Genomic DNA, 21,234 nt, shown 5'->3' on the forward strand with positions numbered 1-21,234 from the left:
GTAAATACATGTTTAACCCATTTAAACAAAATAATTCATGTTATAACAAAAGTAGCATACAGTGAGGAATTTTGCATTGATGAATATCCAACATATAATTTCAGAGCCAACATTTACATCAAAATGAAAAATAAAATGCTAAGATATGATACGTGATGCACGACTCTTAACCTGTCATTTCTTGCCAAGAATACCAATTAGGGTACAGAATTTCTACCTGTAAAAAGTACTCAATGCATCACAGATTTGTAAATCAGGTATTCAATAATACCAATCCGATGGACAGCAAACTTAATAATCTTGCCACCAAGCTGTGTAAATAATAACTCCTGCTGAATAACTGAACAGAGTTGGAAGGTAGTTTGTGTCATGAGTTTAGATGGTTTAGGAAAGCATAAATGTCACTTGTGGCTTCAATTGCAGTCTGAGACAGCTTTATCCCATCTGGCTGGATTGGATAAAATCTTAAAGCATTTGAGACAAATCAGTGCTCCAAAGGAATACTTTAAAAAAATATATCAGGTTTTCCATAGCTCTGTGTTTCCCAGTTTACATAACTGCTAATCCAAGATGTTAACTTCAGTAGCTTTTCATGATTGGGCTTTGGTTGAATACAAGACAAAAAATACGAATGCTCTGTGATGAAGTACTGGCAAAAGAAGCAAAAGGTAAGGAAGTTTATTTCATCTTAGTCTGGAACTTCCAGAATAAAATTAAATAAATTCACTCTAGCAGTAATGCAAGTTTTTTCCTGCTTCACTACAAAGGTCTCCAGCAATGATGTGGACCTGATCTGGCAATGATATCTTCCACCCTGCCCTGGACTGCTAGTTGCCTCTCTGCTGGACCAGTTGGGTCCTACAGGGGCTACAGGAATCATCACAGACTTCCCAACTGACAAGACTTGCAACCTGCCCACTCAACCCATGATAGGCTAAACCTGATGAAAGACATATTCAAATTAATGGGAGACACCTACTGCTAGGGAAAAGAGAAGCAGAGCTTATTTATTTATTTATATTTATTGCGATGCAGTGCAGAATAGGCCTTTTCAGCCATTTGATCTGCATTGCCCAGCAACCCCAATTTAACCCTAGCCTAATCACAGAACAATTTACAATGACCAATTAACATACCAACCGTACATCTTTGAAATGTGGAAGGAAAACAGAGTACCCAGAGGAAACCCATGCGGCCACAGACAGAACATACAGACTCCTTACAGGCAGTGGGAGCAATTCAACCTGGGTCACTGGTATTGTAAAGCATTGTGTTAACCAGTATGCTACCCTGCCAACCTTTATTTATTTCAGACAGTCTCAAAGTTTACAACTGATTTTAGTGTGTGAGGGAAATATCTTTAAAATGCTGTGTAAATTTATCAATTTAAATATATTGATGTCAAATATACATGTAAAATTAGTCAGTTGCATCATGGGTACCAGCTTCCATGATATCCAACAATTCTTCAAAGAGCGGTGCCTTAGAAAGGCGGCATCCATTATTAAGGATTCCCATCACACAGGACATACTCCTTCCTCATTGTTACCATCAAGAAAGGAGGTACAGAAACTGGAAGGCACACACTCAGTGATTCAGGAACAGCTTGTTCCCTTCTGCCATCCAATTTCTGAATGGACATTGTACCTATGAACAGTACCTCACTTTAATTTTTAATTCTGTTTTTGCACTATTTTAAATTTTATACATATACACACACACACTTATCGTAATTGATTTACTTAATTATTTTCTCCATATTATCATGTACTGCTGCTACTAAGTTAACAGATTTCATGACGTACACCGGTGATATTAAACCTGATTCTGATTTTTAACTGTTTTAAATTTATCAATTGATCCAATGTGTTATTGGACACATTAGAAAGCCAACAACATTGACAAAAAATAACTGCTCCACTAATGGTTCCAATTTGATAGGCAGGGAGACATAGGAGGAAGGCCTCAGCACCTTACAAAGCCATTTTGTGAATGCAGTGGGCTATGCTGCAGTTGACCACATTGAAGCACTGGGAAACAAGCTCTTAATACAAGACATCTCACTCCTGAGGCAATCTCTACATGAAAAAAATACAACTGCAGAGACCCATCATGTCAGGTCTTTTCAGTATAAGCAAATACCCTAATAATGAATTACAGGAAGCAGATGGGCATCCTGGTTAGTACTCAAAGTTGCTTCAAAATGCTAGTATTCATTTAGGGCTCAGGACACTTATGCATGTCAAAAGGACTCCAAAAATTAAATATAACATAAAAAAGCTTCACTGCATTTAAGGTTTTTAACTTATAGGATAGATTTATCAACATGTGCAGAAAGTACTGACACAGGGACTGCATTCCATTAGGAAAATATTAGATTTTGGGGAAAAAACCCATAGGCTTTGAGAAAAAGAAAGTTGGAATTAAGGCAGGATATTATGAAATGAATAGCTAAATGAAGAAGAATTATATATTTCTGCTATCATATTTGCATGTCTTCTCATTTAGTTATCCAATTTCTACTGCCAGTTATTATAATAACAAAGCATTGATAACAGAACTCTGGAGCAAGTGCACTATAACTGTGACAATATGGATGTGTGCTAAGCCTGAACCAGCTATTTCACATTCGATTGCTAATTTAAATATTATTGTGATTCAAACACACAGGAAATGACTCATTGTAAGATCATAAATATTATGAGATAACATTTCACAAACATCTTTTAAAGACTACAGTCCATTTTTGAAATTGTCCTCTTATTTTATTCTGCCTCAATCACAATCCATTTTTTTCTTGTTCTCACAATCTCACTGCCAAACTCTGTCACAACGTGATACAGAGCTAAGAAACAGTCCAGTGAGGGGATATGAAGGGCAGCTTCACAAAATGGTGGAACTCCTCCACAACAAGGGTCTGTGTGTGTGTTTGTTTGTGTGTGTGTGTGTGTGTGTGTGTGTGTGTGTGTGGGAAGTAGAGATTCAAAGGGAAATCATAGAACTTGGAACTTTGGCATTTATTATTGAACACTGAAAAATTCGAGGTAATCAAACAAAGTCAATATGATTTGGAAAAAGAGAAATTATATTTGACTGGCTTATTGGAGTTCTTTGAAAAAGTACCACGTGTTATGGATCTAGGGAATTGGTGAATATATTTAGTTTCCATAAGGTACTTAATAAGGGAGCTGTATTGTAAACTTTACATGGAAACTTTCATGATGTAGGCCATAACATACTGGCATGGACAGAAGTTTGGCTGGCAAACAGGAAACTAAGTGTAGGCATAAATGGGTCTTGCTTTGGTTGGCAAAATATAATGTGTGATGTGCCACCAGGATCTGAGCTGGGCCTTAACTTTTTACAATTCATTAAAGTGACATGGAAGAAGATGCCAATGATGAAGTTCTTAAATTTGCTCAATACAGAGAGATGGGTAAAAAACAAAGTTTTAAGATGACATGAAGAGGACATGCCCTGTTCTATTGTTACCATCAGGAAGGAGGTACAGAAGCCTGAAGGCACACACTCAACGATTCAAGAATTGCTTCTTCCCCTCTGCCATCTAATTTCTGAATGGACATGAACCCATAAACACTACTTCACTACTTATTAATTTTTTTTATTTTTGCACTACTTAATTAATTTAACTATTTAATATATACACATACCTACTGTAATTCAGTTTTTTTTCTCTATTATTATTTATTGCTTTCTACTGCTGCCACAAAGACAACAAATTTCACAACATATGCCAGTGATATTAAACCTGATTCGGATTCTGATACAACTGCTAACATTAGGAGGAGGTATATGAAATATTGATTATAAGTTTTAACGGATGAAATCACCTTTAAAAGTGTTGAAATTATTTGTCTAGATGAGATGTATCGCAGGATATTAAAGAAACAAGGGAATAATTTGCCAAAGCTCTTTTTAAACATCCCTAACTGTGTGAGTGGTGTTGAAGCATTGGTAGACTGCTAACGTGTACTATTGTTTAAAAAGGAAGGAAAAATAATTATAAGCCAGTTACTGAAACTTCAGCGAACTCAGAAAATCCAGAGGGGGTGAGAAACTAGCGTTGTGGAGGAAGCTACACTGAGAGCACCGGATACCGTAGGTGACCTTGACAGACTCACAGGTAAAGGGTTGCGACTGGAGTCCTGAATAATGGTGAGTGAAGAGCTGTAGGGGTAGGTGTAGCACTTGTCTCCCCTCAGCGATAAGTTCCAGGACAGAGATCAGTGGGTACAAAGAAGTGGACAAAGAAGTCAACATTGGCGAGAGTTCATTGAGCATCTTTGCTCCATCTGCTACAAAAGGCAGGATTTCCTGGTGGCCACTCACTTCAATTCCAAAATGTTGATCCATGGCCTCCTCTACTGGCACAATCAGACCACACTCAGGTTGGAAGAGCAACACCTCATATTCTGTCTGGATAGTCTTTTCCAGTCCTGATAAAGTGTTATGGCCTAAAATGACAACATAGATTCTACCTGACCTGCTGATTCCTCCAGCATTTTGGGTGTGTTCCTCTTTAATCCAGGCAACATCCTGGTGAACCTCTTTTGCATCCTCTACAAACTCTTCACATTCTTTCTGCAGCAAACAACAATGCACAAGGCTCCAAAATTTTGGCCTAATCTGAGTCTTATACAGCTGCAACATGACTTCCCTACTTTTATATTCAATGCTGCAAGCTATGAGGACAGTAGATCACATGCCCTCTTTACCATCCTATGCACTTGTGTTGCCACTACAGACTTGCACTCGAAGATCCCTCTGCACATCAACGCTCTTACGGATCCTGCCATTTCATGTATACTTTCCTTTTACATTTGACCTCTCAAAGAGGACACCTCGAACTTGTCCAGGTTAAGCTCCATCTGCCATATTCCTCCGCCCACATTTCTAACGGTTGATATCCTGTGAATCCTTTTGACAAACATCCTCATTCTCTACCACTTTGCCCCTTCTTGTGTCGTGTGCATTTTCATTCAAATTATTTATATCGTGAACAGCACTGATCCTTACACAAGACCTCCAGTCAGAATAACAACCCTCCACCACTACCCTCTGTCTTCCATAGCAAAAGCAATTTGCTAAACCGATTCTATCAAGTCACCATGGATCCTATATGCATTCATTTTATGAATCAGCCTACCATGAAGGACTTTATCAAAAGTGTTACCAAAGTCAATGTATACAACATCTATCGCTCTCCCCTCATCAATTATCTTTGACACCTCTTCAAAGACTCAAACATTTGTAAAACATGACTTACCCCATACAAGCCCATGATGGCTATTCCTATTAAGCCTATGTTTTTCCAGATGTGAGTAAAACCTATCCCTGGGAATCTCCACTAGTAATTTCCCTGCCACTGATATAAAGCTCACCAGCCTACAATTTCCCATTTTGTATCTATTGCCCTTCTCAAAGAGAAGAATAACATTCTGGTTGTTCTCTAGTCCTCTAGGGCTTGCCTGTGGCTAAAGAGGATTTTGATATCCCTGACAAGGCCCCGGCAATCTCCTCCCTTGATGCTCTCATTAACCTGGAATAGATTTCATCACACCCTGGGCGCTTTATCCATTTAAATGTTTTAGAAGAGCTTAAATGTCGCATTTGTGACTCCAACATGCCCTAGAATAACAGCATATCCACCAGTGATCTCATTAACTATAATGTTTCTTCTCCTTATAAAAATGGAAATGAGGTACTCTTTTTGCCTTGCACACTTTCTTTCACTCCAGGCTTAAATTCCCACCCTTAGTTTTGTACTTCAGTATAGTACTCATACAGTAATGTTTGAAAGTTTTCAGTGATGTCATATACTTTTATGACAAAATTACAACACGTGATGCCCAAGAGATTTAATAGACCTTGTCAACAGGGTTCCCAACCTTTTTTATGTCACGGACCCCTACCATTAACCAAGAGGTCTGTGGACCCAAAGTTGTAAAGCCCTGTTCTACAGTAATCCACTCAGTAAAATCCAGGTTTATATGAATTATCATGAGAGGTTCTACAAAACACCAAATGGAAATGATTCTCCCGGAAATCAGAAGTTACTTATGTAAATGAATTAGACACTTCTCTCATTACCTATATATATTGCAGATTCCTCTGTGATTACTTGCAAGATTTTACCCAATTTAATCTGTAAATTCTGATCTCTGTGGCCATTGTCTTCCATCTTAAAAAAGACCATAAAACCATAAGATATAGGAGCAGAATTATGTAATTTGGCCCATTGAATCTGCTCTGCTGTTTCATCATGGCTGATCTATTTTCCCTGTCAGTCCCAATCTTCTGCCTTCTCCCTGTATTCCTTCATGCTCTTCAAACTCGTACCAGTTCCGTGAACCTCCTTTGAACCCTCTCCAATGTCAGTACACCCTTTCTTGGATAAGGGGCTTAAAAGTGCTTTCAATACTCTAAATGAGGCCTCATCAGTGCCTTATAAAGCCTCAGCATTAGATCCTTGTTTCAATATCCTAGTCCTTTCGAAATGAATGCTAATATCGTATTTGCTTTCTTCACCACTGACTCAACCTGCAGGTTAACCCTTAGGGTATCCTGCATAAGGATTCCCAAGATCCTTTGCACTTCAGATTTTTAAATTTACTCTCCACTTACAAAATAGTCTAACCTTTTATTTCTTCATGACCATACACTTCCCAAGACTGTATTCCATCTGCCACTTCTTCACCCATTCTCCTGATCTGTCTAAGTCCTTCTGTAGCCTATTTCCTCAAAACTATCTGCCTCTCTGCCTACCTTCATATTGTCCATAAATTTGACAGTCCCAACACAAACCACTGTGGAACACCACTAGTCTCTGGCAGCCGACCAGAAAAGGCTCCCTTTATTCTAATTCTTTGCCAATCAGTCATTGCTTTTTGCATGCTATATTATGGAGCTAGGTAGAAAGCTGATAAACAGGACCCTCCAAGGTAATAATAACTGGATTGCTGCCTATGCCACATCCCCTGAGGGTACGAGTAGGATGATATGAAAGATGAATGCATGGTTGAGGAACTGGTGTAGGGGACAGAGGTTCAGATTTAGAAACATAAAAACATAGAAAACCTACAGCACAATTCAGGCCCTTCGGCCCATACTGCTGAGCTGAACATGTCCCTACCTTAGAAATTAATAGGACCTCCAACCTTTTTACCTCTGTCATTGGTGCTAATTTGTACCAAGATGTCTGGCTACTCACCCTCCCCTTTTGAATGGTAGACCCAATCCGAGACATCCCTGACCCTGGCACCTGGGAGGCAACATACCTTCCAGGTCTCTATTGTATCCACAGAATCTCACCTCTGTTATTCATTCCTCAAGAATCTTCTTAACTTAGTAAAAAGATAATTGGAAACAATTTAACTTCTGAAATATTAGTCTATATAAAACTTCGTTATTCATATCAGCAGTTGCCACAATTGTGTAGATTCTCTGTGACAATATATTGTGTTGTTTTATTGAAAATTTGCAAGAGGGGTAAAAGTGCTGGAGACTGCCAAGGCAGAGACTGTCAAGAACCAAGTTTGTTAAATGGTACAACAATCACTTCCATTCACTGAAACACTCTACCACTAAGTTTTTTTAACAGCTTTGTTCTGTTGAAAGGATGTAACCCTATAATTTAAGCCGTTCATTCACCACATTAAAAATGAGCTGCTGCTAAAGAGATAAAAAGATCTAAAGTGAATGGCACAACAACAACTTCCAATAAGTTAAATATTAAATACCAATTCTAAAAGTTTTGTTAAAAAAAAGCACAGCTGTTAGTGAGCTTTCAGACTATTCAGATTTACAGCTGCCACAGAAAGACGGGCCACAGGACTCACATTTGGACAGTTCAGTGGCAAAAGGAGTTATGTGCAGATTAAACCGAATGCATTCTAACAGATTCTGTGAAAAAAAGCTGTATTTTTGATAGGTGTATTATATATAGTTAACAGGTCAATTTGCTGGTTTCAGACAGAGAAACCCGATGCCAACTCATCAAAGGAAACACAAGAGACTGCAGATGCCAAAAGTTGAAGCAATTAGCAAGACACTGGAGGAATTAAATGATCAGGTAGAATCTGTGTAGCAAAATGGACAGTTGGCATTTTGAGCTGAGACCCTTTATCTGGATTGGAAAAGGGCAACATACCTTTGTTCTTGGAAAATAAGGTAAAAGTTGATTTGATTTTTCAGCTCTGAGCACTCAATAGATTTTCAATTTTCTTAATGTGATACTGTTTGGAAGAGCCAAAATACTACTGTGGAGTATTTAGAAGCAACTATTCTTTTCATCATTTTTTTTAATCCATTATCCAAAATCTGCAGTAGAATTATTAAGCACTCTTAATTGCAGCTGATTCCTTGCATCTATCATTATGTTTATTTTATAGCATAGTCAGGAGATAGATAACGTGCACTTATTACTGCCAAAAAAAATACCACTTAGAATTGAAGAAGTATTGTGAAATTTTACAAGATCAGGAGCAACCCTGTTTAAACCGGTTACTGATCATTATACTGTCTGGCAACTTTAATTTACACTGGTGAAATTAGAAACAAAATTTATTGCTGACTCAAAGGAAATGACCAAGTTAATAAAATGTCAATGAAGAAAATATTGCACAAATATTGTCTCACAAAGCAAAGACTTAAGCAATTTGTCAGTATAGCCTACAATTCAAACATTATGTCACTAATCATTATAATCTTCATCAACATTTAAACTAAACTAACAATATTTTATAAGAATTTCAGTTTCCTTACACCAGGAATGTTTATTTTGGAATTATTAATTTCATAACATCTAGGACATGTTACATAATCGTCATCATCATCATCATTATGTGCCATGTCCTATGATGTAGGTGATCATGGTCTATCCATGACCATGATTATTTTTGGCAAATTTTTCTGCACAGGTAGTTTGCCATTGCCTTCTTCTGGGCAGTGCCTTTACACGACGGGTGAGCCCAGCCGAAATCAATACTCTTCAAAGATTGTCTGCCTGGCATCAGTGGTCACACAACCAGGACTTGTGATATGTACTATGTACCCGCTGTTCACACGACCATCCACTCCCATGGCTTCATGAGACTCTGATCAGCGGGCTAAGCAGGTGTTACATCTTGCCCAAGGGTGACCTGCAGGCTAGCAGAGGAAAGGAACACCTTACACTTCATTTGGTAAAGACATATCTCCACCCCACCACCTCAATGTAATCATAACAATTTATATTTCCAGTTCATTTATTGTAAATAATAGAGTTGGGACACCAATAATCCAATAATTATGATGATTGCAATGGAACAGAGGAGCCTCAATCTTCATTGAAACACTCTACCAACAAGATTTTTTTTACAGCTTTCTTCTGTTGGACGGATGGAACCGTACAATTTAAACAGTTCACCCACCACAATAAAAATGAACAGTTGCTAAGGAGAAGTGAACACTTAAAGTGTATGGCTCGCATCAAATTAGAAAATCAACAAACTTTGTAGAAAAGAAGACCTGCGAGTATAGCAGTTTACAGTTAAATCAATAAAAAGCTCTGGGGTGTTCAGCTCAAGGTCCTGGACAATTTTTATCCCTCAGCTAATATCCCTGAAACAGATTAGCTGGTTATATTCATATTGCTCCTTCTGAAACCTCTATAAAACAAAATGGTTGCCACATCTCTAAAGGACGTTGACTTAAAAAAGCAATATACCAATGTAAGTCATTTTTTAAAGGAGAATCAAGTCAAGTCAAGTCACTTTTATTGTCATTTCGACCATAACTGCTGGTACAGTACATAGTAAAAATGAGACAACATTTTTCAGGACCATGGTGTTGCATGACACAGTACAAAAATAGACTGAACTACTGAATATTGATAAATGTACGTTTAAAAGGTACATATCTATGGGCAAGGAATGGATACCCCAAGATCAAAACCTGTGCTTTGTGGATATGCAGTTGAGGTACTGTAGCTGAGAGGATGAAAGGTGCATTTATAAATTCAGTTGAAGTCAGCTAAGATTTTAGGGCACTTCCACACAATTGTTGCAAGAAGTTGTAGCAGCATCTGCAGATATCAATGATAGAGTACGGCGAAAATTACCTGTTGAGAATGGGGTACTAATTCCCTGGAAAATGACCCTCTGTCCATAAATGACAATGACTGGAGTGTCTAATATCATCGTTCTTCAGGAATTCACATATTGTTTGGATACCTTTGGACTAATTAACCCTGATCTTTCAAGAAATGAAGTCCTTACAGCTATTAATTGTTTCCCAAACCAAGATATGTTTACTTTGTATATAAGGGACAGTGGATATCCATTGATGAATATAGGGTATCCATTTTGCTGCTTAACGTCATTTTAACATCTATTTTACTCTTTCCAACAACTTAAATGGCATTTTGACTTTAGGAAACACAACTACAGCTGGGACCCAAAGTATATACAACTATCCAAATTGGGATCAGGAGCAAACCCCTCAGTCTGCTCTACCATTCAAGAAGATCACATTGTATTTGTACCTACCTCATAATCATTCAACCCCTTTCTTATTCAGAATTTATCTACTTCTGCCTTAAAATGTTCATACTCTGCTTCCATTGTCCTTTGAAGAACAGTGTTCCAAAGACCAATAATATTTAAAGAGGAAAAATAGGCCTGTCTTTCACCCTGTCAAGATCTTTCAGAACCTGATATCTTTTAGCTAAAACCCTTCTCACACTATTAAGCTCCAGTGCTTATATGCTTACCCTGCCCAATCTTTCTTCAGAAAAGGAAGCCATTCAAAAAGCATTGGCATGGGAAGTTTCATCAGCAAAGCAGCTACAACAGAGTCATAGAAACTATATAGAGTAAATGCCTAAATGCAGGATGGGAGAAAATACAGCCTTGTAAGTTTTTAGCCATGATTTTCCCTCTACAGAACCAGCAATCACGCTTGCTGCACTTCCTGCACTCCGTTCTCACCTATTCTCTCCTTATCTGCATTTAGATTAGATTAGATGAGATTCAACTTTATTGTCATTGTCCCGAGTACAGATACAAAGCCAATGAAATGCAATTAGCATCTTACCAGAAATGCAAAGAATAGTGTTATTTACAAAATAACTGTGAATAAAAATTAAGTGCTACAGCACACAAATATAGAAGTACTGAGACAGTACAATATGAGTGCGATATTGCTTAGCGTTGTGATGTGAGGTTCAGCAGGGTCAAAGCCTCAGGGAAGAAGCTCTTCCTGAGCCTGCTGGTGCGGGAGCGGAGGCTCCTGTAGCGCCTAACGGATGAGAGGAGAGTAAAAAGTCCATGGTTAGGGTGAGATGCATCCTTGATAATGCTTTTCTCCCTGCCCAGGCAGTGTTTATGGTAGACGTTCTCAATGGTGGGCAATTGGGTGCCGATAATCCACTAAGAAGTTTTCACCACAGGCTGGAGTGCTTTGCAGTCCAATAAAGGACAATTGCCATACCACACTGAGATGCAGTTGGTGAGTATGCTCTCAATGGTACAGCGGTAAAAGTCCGTCAGTATCCTGGGACAGAGGTGAGCTTTCTTGATGCTCCACAGGAAATAAAGGCGCTGTTGTGCCTTTTTGATCAGGATGGAGGAGTTAAGGGACCAGGTGATATCATTGGAATTTGAAGCTTGATACATGCTCCACTACAGCTCCATTGATGTAGATGTGGATTTAGCACATACAAATATTAAAAAAGGAACAGGAGTAAGCCTTTCGGTCCTTTCAACTTCTTCTGACATTGTGATCATGGTAGATTCTCTATCACAGAGATTCCTTTTGTTTCCTTTGCAACATTAAACATGATTGCTTTCTCACTTTATTTCAGATTTCATATAATCCTGCTAATAATATTCACAAGTAATAACTTATTGCTTCAGAATCCTACATAAGTAAAATGTATGAAGGTTCAAGCTTCTCAGAAATGTTAAGTACATACAATGAAAATTCATGCCTGCACTTTATAAAATAATTCAACTGGTGTACAAAACAGAATGTGCATTTCATTGTTCCTGAACTTTAATACTGAATGATTCTCATACAAAATAACAAGTCTGTTAACTGCAGGTCAGCTGTGTACTTACAGTAAAAAAATATGTACCAATCTAAAGTTAAACCATGGAATAGATATTCCAGCATGACTGTTCCAGAATTCCTTGAAAGCAAAAAAATCACAACTGTAAAAGCATAATATTTTACTGCAATATTTTCCCAATTGGAGAATATTATTATTTGGGACAGTCAATGTGCGCTGTAGACTACCATGGATTTTATCTCAGCTAAATATCCATTAAGTTCTGAAATTAATTTTCCAAGTAGAATTGTAAACTTATGAGTGCGAATATTCTTCTATACGAAAATTAAAACCAATGTGTACTAAATCATGATTCAGAGCAACAGCTATTTATTAAACTCTTAATTGAGATTAGTTGTATACATAGTAGTACTGTATAAAATTTAAACCTTTAATGTCATTAGCCTATTTGCTTGATAAGAAAAAGACAATATAGCAAGTCCTGCAAAATCTATAATTCTGGCACATGAACTTGAAAAGGCAATGACTATCAGGAGTATAATAACATAAGAATATGAGGCTGAATGAAGCTTTGCAGTCATTGAATTTGCATTGATATATAATTATAAAATTACGACTTTGATTATTGACTTCAACTCCACTCCACTGGCTAATCCTAATTACACCTAATTTCTTTATAGTTCAAATGTCCACCTATCTTGAACTTGAAAACATTCAAGGAATGAACATACAGTTGGCCCTCCTTATCCGCTGGTTCCACATGCACAGATTCAACCAACTGCGGATCGAGAAAACCCGGAAGTTCTCTCTCCAGCACTCATTGTTTGAGCATCTACAGACTTTTTTTCTTGTCATTATTCCCTAAACAATACAGTATAACAACTATTTACATAGCAGTTACATTGTATTATGTACTATAAGTAATCTAGAGATGATTTAAAGTACAAGCAGTCTTTAGGTCGGATTTACACATAAGTCAGAACAGGTACATCCGGTATTGTTTAGCGTCAGTTAGTCAAACGTTTGTCTTAGTATATAGATTACATCTTACCTTTCTATGCATATAAAATGCTTAAGAAATATATGAATTTCAATAATTAAACCACTGCATTGCTTAGTAATAACTGTAGCTTTCATCAGGGCAGGGCCTTTCACATGCTCCATTATTCTCACTTTATCCTTTAAAATTGTTCCGATCATTGACCAACTGTAGCCTAACGCTTTTCCAATGACTGATGGCATTTCACCTCTTTCTGATCGCTTTATTATTTCCACTTTATTTTCAATCGTGATCGTTTTCCATCAATGGAACAGAATCACTGCGGATTCAGCAGCAGCGGCGGGCGGCAGGTCTGAGCTCCCCAGGGCCTAAAGTCCACCTGCATTGAGCCAGATTAAATAAGGTTCAGAGCTCCCCAGGTCCTAAAGTCCACCCGCACGGAGACAGGTAAATAAGGGACTTGAGCATCCATGTTTTTTGGTATCCACAGGGATTCCTGGAACCAATCCCCCGCAGATAAGGAGGGCCGACTGTACATCCATATCTCTCGAGGATACAGCATCTCAAAGATTTACAGTGTTGTGAGGGAAGGAATTCTTCTTTATCTCAATTTTAAATTGGATCCCTTAATCCTGAAATTTATCTAATTTTTGATTCCCCCAATTGAGAGAATATCAAACAGCATCTGGCTGTTACGCCACATATCCAACCTTGCCAGTCTGCAGGATTTAGATGCTCTAACACCTAAAACTCCATTTAATTAACCTGAACTGAGGTTCAGTGCTCAATCATCAGCTCAACTTTGGATTCTCATCTAGTGTCCAGTTTAGAACCCAGTCTTCATTTCAGTCTCGTATCATGCCTCAATTCTGGTTTCAGATACTCCAGCACTTGGGTACTAACTAACCTCAGCTAAGTCTCTTGCCACCCAGGGATGATTTCCAATATTCAAAGTTAGATAAAGTATTCCAAGTGTGGTATAGCAGAAGTCCTCAGCTGTTTTAGCAAGACTTTTGCCCATATCTCTCCGCAATAAAGGCCAATATCTTATTTGTTTTACCTGCATTCTAACTTTCAGGGCTCTAGGCCAAGGAATGTGTGAAGAAAAAAAGGATCAAGTCCTCTGCAGTCAGAAGCAGTGGAAATTATAATAGGGATGAAAAAAAAACTGGTTAAAGAATTAAACATTTCACAAAAAAAGGATATAAATAGCTACCTAAATATATTAGGAAATCAGGGCTTGGTGACAGGCAGGAATCAAAATAAAGAGGAGAACTAAAGAAAAAGTGCTGGGAAAAACACCTGGATTTAAGGCTGACAGATCATCAGGTCTGATTATCTGCATCCAGCTGAACTATGAAGTGGATCTGGAAATAATACATGCAATTGTGGTCATCTTCCAAACATCTGTGGAACAGTACTTGTAGACTATAGAGTGGCAAAGGCAAATCTACTACCTAAAGCAAAGATAGTGTGCAGTCATATTGTGAGGAAGGGCAGGCAGATGATAGGACAAAATTGCAGCCAGCAGGGTGAGTATCAGTGCATTAGGGATGCGGGATCACAAAGGGTAGCAAATACACTGTCACTCAATGCACAGAATATAAGAAATAAGGCGGATAAGGCTTATTGCACTATTACAGATTGTCAGGTATGATACTGTGGCCATCACTGAATCATGGCTGAAGGATGACTGTAGTTGAGAGCTGAATGTCCCAGGTTACACATTGTATCAGAGGGATTGGAAGGTAGGCAGAGGGAGTGGCATGGCTCTGCCGGTAAAGAATGGCATCAAATCACTACAAAGATGTGACATAGAATCAGAAGATGTTGAATTCTTGTAGGTTGAGTTAAGAAACTTCAAGGGTAAAAGGGCCCTGATGGCAGTTATATACAGGCCTCTAAACAGGAGCTGGTATTTTGACCACAGTTTACAAAGGGAAATAGAAAATGCGTTTCAAAAAGGCAATGTTATGATAGTTATGAGAGACTTCAATGTGCAGGTCGGTTGAGAAAATCAGGATAGTAATGGATCTCAAGGGAGTGAGCTTGTTGAATGCCTGCAAGATGGCATTTTAGAGCCATTTGTCACTAAGCCTACTAGGGGATCAACTATACTGGATTGGGTGTTGTGTAATGAACAAGAGGCAATTAGGGAGTTTAAGGTAAAAGAACCCTTAGGAGACAATAATCACAATATGATTGATTTCAGCATGAAATTTGATAGGTAGAAAGTAAAGTCTGTCATGGCAGTAGTTCAGTAGAGTAAAGGAAATTACAGTGGTATGAGATCGGAGTTGGCCAAAGTAAATTGGAAGGAGATGCTGGCAGAGATGACAGCAGAGAGCAGTGGCGTGACTTTCTGGAAAAAATGAGAAAGGTACGGGATGGATGTATTACAAGAATAAAGAAATACTCAAATGCAAAATAGTACAACCATGACAGACAAGGGAAGTCAAAGCTAATATAAAAGCAAAAGAGAGGGCATACAACAAAACAAAAAATAGCAGGAAGATAGGGGATTGGTAAGTTTTTAAAAACCTACAGAGAGCAGCTAAAAGAATCATTAGAAGGGAAAAGATGAAATATGAAAGCAAGCTAGCAAACAGTATCAAAATGGCTAGTAAAAGATTTTTCAAGTATGTAAAAAATAAAAGAGAGAGGCAAGTGGATATAGGGCAACTAGAAAATGAGGCTGAAGAAATAATAACGGGTGACAAGGAGAGGGCAGCTGAACCAAATGCGTATTTTGCATCAGTCTTCACTGTGGAAGACACCAGCAGTGTGTCAGATGTTAAAGGTGTGAGGGAAGAGAAGTGAATCCAGTTACTATTACAAGGGAGAAGATGCTCAAATGACAGAGTACTCAACGGGCCAAATGGCCTAATTCTGCTCCTCTGTCTTATGGTCTTAAAAAGGACCTGGTGAAGACCACGTCGCTGCCTGCTACAGAGAAGCAACAGAATCATTGCGTGAAGGCGCTATGCAAGTCGCTGTCTTAGTAATTTTTGTTGTGATTACTGTAGGACATTGGTAACGTGGAATGCTGCAATCTGGTTCACTGGTTTCACTCAGTGGAAGTCAATCTGGATTATATTCATATACAGACTGCTGTGGGCTTGCTCTTGCTGATAACATTCATGAACTCAGAGACATGGTCTTTTTTTTGTGTGACAGTATGTTTACGGCGATCTTATAGTACTATATGTGCCTTGTGCTGTGTACGTCTGTTGGTACTGTTTTTTGCACCTTGACCCCAGAGAAACACTGTTTTGTTTGGCTGTATTCATGGGTATTCATGAGTGGTTGAATGATAATTGAACTTGAACATGAGCATGTACTTATGGAAGATAAGTTATTCTGAATAAATCTTCTGGAATGTTTTGAGGATGTAACTAATGGAATGGACACAAGAGAATGTAATGTATTTGGACTTCCAGAATGTTTCCAATAAGGCCCTACATTAGAAGTTAATGTGGAAAATTAATCCCATCATGGGATGGGATGAAAGGGAAGAGCTGCAGGAATCAGTGCCTGGACCACAGTTACTCACAGTAGCATCAACATATCTCAGTGATCTGGATAAGGAACTAAATGTATCACTTCCAGTTTTGCAAAACTGGTAGCAGGGTGATGGGATGATATTTGAGGGTGATTAGAGTATAAAGAAGCTCTAATGCGTGACAGGTAAGTTGGCAGATACAGTATAAAGTCACCAAGTGTGTGGTAATTCACTTTGATTATGAAAAGACAGATTATTATCTGAATAATGATAGACTGGGATAGGAGGGGATACAGCAAGGCCAAGGTGTTCGTAAGCATCAGTCATTAAAAGCAATGACAAAGCAGCCAAAAAGGCAAGTGATACATTGCAAATGGGCTTTGAAGAGACTTCAAGTAGAGTTAGTGCCTTCCTTGTCATGGACAGAGCACAAGCAATGATTAATTTCAGGAGTTTGAACTGATAAAATAATAAGTAATTGATTTGATTAGGCCCATATTTAAGACATAAGAACAGAATTAGGCCATCTGGCCCATTGAGTCTGTTTCGCCACTCAATTATGGTTGATCCTTTTTTTTTCTCCTCAACCTCAGATCCCGGCCTTCTCCCCATAACCTTTGATGCCATGTCCAATCAAGAAACTATCAATTTCTGTCTTAAATACAATGACCTGGCCTCCACAGCTGCATGTGGCAACAAGTTCCACAAATTCACCACCCTATGGCTAAAGAAATTTCTGTGCATCTCTATTCTGAAAGGGCACCCCTCTATTCTGAGGCGGTGCCCTCTTGTACTAAACTTTCCCACCATTGGAAACATCCTTTCCACACTTACTCTGTCCAGGCCTTTCAACATTCAAAAGATTTCAATGAGATCCCTTCTCATCCTTCTGAATTCCAATGAGTACAGACCCAGAACCATCAAACGTTCCTTTCATTCCTGGAATCATCCTTGTGAACCTCCTCTGGACCCTCTCCAATGCCAGCACATCTTTTCTAAGGTGAGAGGCCCAAAACTGTCCACACTGGTGAGGCCTCACCAGTGCTTTATAAAGCCTCAGCATCACATCCTTACTCTTGTATTCTAGACCTCTTGAAATGAATGCTAACATGGCATTCGCCTTCCTCACCACAAACTCAACCTACAATTTAACCCTTAGGGTGTTCTACACAAGGACTTCCCAATCCCTTTGTATCCCAGATTTTTGGATTTTCTCCCCGTTTAGAAAATAGTTGCACATTTATTTCTACTACTAAAGTGCATGACCATGCAATTTCCAACATTGTATTTCATTTGCCACTTTCTTGCCCATTCTCCAAATCTCTCAAAGTCCTTGTGCAGCCTTCCTGTTTCAACAACACTACCCGCCCTCCACCAATCTTCGTATCATCTGAAAACTTGGTAACAAAGTCATCTATCCCATCATCATCTATTCCTGGAAATATAGAGGAATGAAAGGAGCCTTCAGAGAAACCTATATAATTGGGACAGATTATAGATGTAGGGAATATGATCCTGGTGACTGGAAAATAGTACATCAGGAGATACAACTTCAAGATATTGGTTCTGCCATTAAAAAAAAAGTTAAGAGAAAATTCCTCACTTGAAGAGTGGTGAATCTGTGCGAGTCTCCACTACAAAAGATACTGGAAGTCAAGTCGTTAAAAATGTTCAAAAGGGAACAGTTAAGTTTCTTAGTGCTGCAGGGGAGAAGGGAAGTGGAGAGAAAGCTGAACAGGGTACTGAAGTGGATGATCAGCTATTACTCTACTGAAAGATGGAACTATTCTATAGAGCTCAATTGTGCACTGTTCCTATTTTCTATGACTATGTTTTAATGAAAAGATTCATCCACTCTATGAATAACTTCCCTTAAAGGGCAAGGGGCAATGAAGAACAAAACAGTGACGAATAGTAGGGGATAGTTGGAGTGGGTGTTGAGTGAGAAATAAACCCATAGAAGAAGAGACCTACAGGGAATTTGGGATGAAAATAATTCTCTGACTCATACCCTATACTTCTGCTGCAATCTGTGACTCACACCCTATACCTCTGCTAAAATAACTTTTGATGTATTTTTCCCATTCCCTATATCAAGTGTACTTACTAATTCTTTAAATGATTTCTTCTCCAGAATTATAGACAATGAGCTGGAAAGATGTTAGTCAAGTTAATTTCACAACAGACTCTCTTCAGCCAGCAAAAACAGAAGATGTTCATTAGTTGGTCCAGTCTCAAATCCCATGCATAAGAGGTGAGCATACAGTGTACTAGATTATTTTTAATATGGCAAAGAACATCTTGTCTTGCTCTGAAGATTCCTATTTCAAGTTGTGCTTTTCATCTTGCATATCCAAAAGTATATTGACAGTATTCCTGGTTTTGCTATAATTAGTTACCTCTGATTTTTTGACAAATATCCTAAAACTGAAGAGAATCTCATTCCTCCCTTTGGACAGGAAGTCAGATCATAAAAGGAATAATTTGCATTTTTTTCATATTTCTTTGCAATAACAGTCACTTCTTTTAAAAATCACATTCTGACTTTATATTAGCATCAGCATCAAATGGGAGTGGAAAGTACTGTAGCTGCAAGAGCAAATATGAAAGCAGTGTAAAATTATTCTTGTGAGGGCTATATGGGTATCACAGTTACGATAAAAATAGCCGTAATTTTCTATTAGCTTTAGATATGAAGTAAAATCAAATGCAAAATTGTGGCTGATGTGTTAACCTTTGCTCTATCATATTACTTACACATTATTCTGATTAGAAAGGCATTATGTTTTCATTTTGACTTTCCAGTTTGAAGCAAACTGAATATTTATTAAAGTTTAAGCCCAGATTTCAGCCAAAAGGTTAATCTTGATTTGCAGAAGTGCAATTGCATTTATTTCAGTAGCAAGCTTAGATTACAGGACCAATAATGGATCTACAGGCTTCTAACATTCTAAATAAAGCAAAATGTTCCCTGGGTCAGCCAACTGGAGGGAACCTAAAACAATCTTACACAAGTATATCAGAGAACCTCCTGTACTCAAGGCATCAGCCAGGGATTTTATTTCATTATAAGAACTATATATAGCAACAGTGCCAAACCACACATCTCTATTATATGATAAACAGCATGCCAGTACGAAATATCCCATTTTAAAATACCCAAAGAAACACATTCATGTTAACAACTATTATTGCAATGTACCTATTTTAGAATGATTATTGACTGTTAAATCTTCGAGTCCAATTTGTTTCCAGAAGCAGTCATCCCAGCCCGTTTGTGCAGAGTATGTCCATTTACAAACCAAGGTACAGAGAGATCTAGAAAATAAGGTAAAGGAAGCAGAATTAAGATAAAGTATTTTCCACTGAGTCATTATCATAAACAATTTTGATAAATGATTTACAAATTTACAAGTGACAGAAAATGGTGGAAAAACTCATCAAAGTCAGGCTGCATAGACCAGTGTTTTTTATGTTTATTTGTGACAAACCAAATCACTTATGATTATCGGGGGGAAAAAACTGCAAGATCAAACCGAAAACATCTGTGGAGCACAATACCTTGTAACAGCCTCCATTTACCTCACAGGGTAGACGATTTTATTTTGAAAGAATTTTGAGGTCGCTGCTTGTTGATGAAAAAAATCAGCTCAAACAGCTTCTTTTTTTTCAATTCCCCTCTGCCTTCAAGTGTGACTGCTAATGTGTTCCAATATACCTGTTGTCTCTCTCTCTCTCTTCCCATTAAAAAGAATTGCAAATGCTATTGCACATTAGAGGGCTCCAAGGTGTGAGTAATCTACAGTGACAACAACAGTATATAAGTCAGGATACTCAACTATGATACGGTAGGGTACCAAGCATGGGAATTGGGGAAGAGTTAGTGATTTAAAGGGTTGACATGGTTAAAGATGACATAAGATTAAAATGTAAGAACATATGCTACTTGTTTCTGTATTTCTAAGTTTGACCACAATCCTCTCAACCATCTTCCATTTTCCTGATGTTTGGTTAATAAAGTCCAGGGTATCCTTCTGTATAAAATTAGCATCCTACATATTTAGCTGAATGTAATTCAGAGAGAATAAGCATGTTAGAAAGTCTAACTTTTGTTATTCAGCCTTGCACTGAACTGAGGCTGAGAATGTGGCCTGCTCCAGGCTCTGTGATGTCTACTCAGCTCTGCACTGAACTGAGGCTGAGAATGTGGCTTGCTCCAGGCTCTGTGATGTCTACTCAGCTCTGCACTGAACTGAGGCTGAGAATGTGGCTTGCTCCAGGCTCTGTGATGTCTACTCGCTCTGCACCAAACTGAGGCTAAGGCTGTGGCCTGCTCCAGGCTCTGTGATGTCTACTCAGCTCTGCACTGAACTGAGGCTAAGGCTGTGGCCTGCTCCAGGCTCTGTGATGTCTACTCGCTCTGCACCAAACTGAGGCTAAGGCTGTGGCCTGCTCCAGCTGTGGCAGGCTTTGTGTCTAAGGACTCGCATTTGTCCTGAATGTCTGGATAATTTGTTTTTTTTTCTCTCCTGCACACTGGGTATTTGACAATCTTCTTTTTTTATTGGTTCTTTTGGCTTTCTTTGTTTTGTGGCTGTCTGTAAGGAGACCAATCTCAAGACTGAATAATGCGAACATACTATGATAATAAATGTACTTTGA

General features: G+C 38.4%; 1 protein-coding gene and 1 long non-coding RNA gene across 7 annotated transcripts in view; one reads left to right on the top strand and one right to left on the bottom strand.

Annotated features, from left to right (window-relative positions):
- The window catches only part of fggy (FGGY carbohydrate kinase domain containing), a 302,066-nt gene that overhangs the window by 179,204 nt on the left and 101,628 nt on the right, over positions 1 to 21,234 (bottom strand). For all 4 annotated transcript variants that reach the window (XM_059984315.1, XM_059984316.1, XM_059984313.1 and 1 more), the window contains one exon: positions 19,775 to 19,890. In XM_059984315.1, coding sequence (XP_059840298.1) covers positions 19,775 to 19,890 — 116 coding nt within the window. The remainder of the gene's footprint in view (positions 1 to 19,774; positions 19,891 to 21,234) is intronic.
- LOC132401945 (uncharacterized) overlaps positions 1 to 21,234 on the top strand; it is an 83,060-nt gene that overhangs the window by 31,612 nt on the left and 30,214 nt on the right. For all 3 annotated transcript variants that reach the window (XR_009514759.1, XR_009514761.1, XR_009514760.1), the window contains exon 3: positions 18,707 to 18,826. This is a non-coding gene — a long non-coding RNA (uncharacterized LOC132401945). The remainder of the gene's footprint in view (positions 1 to 18,706; positions 18,827 to 21,234) is intronic.

Source organism: Hypanus sabinus, chromosome 11 (assembly GCF_030144855.1).
Source record: "Hypanus sabinus isolate sHypSab1 chromosome 11, sHypSab1.hap1, whole genome shotgun sequence".
In the NCBI taxonomy this organism is placed as follows: Eukaryota; Metazoa; Chordata; class Chondrichthyes; order Myliobatiformes; family Dasyatidae; genus Hypanus; species Hypanus sabinus.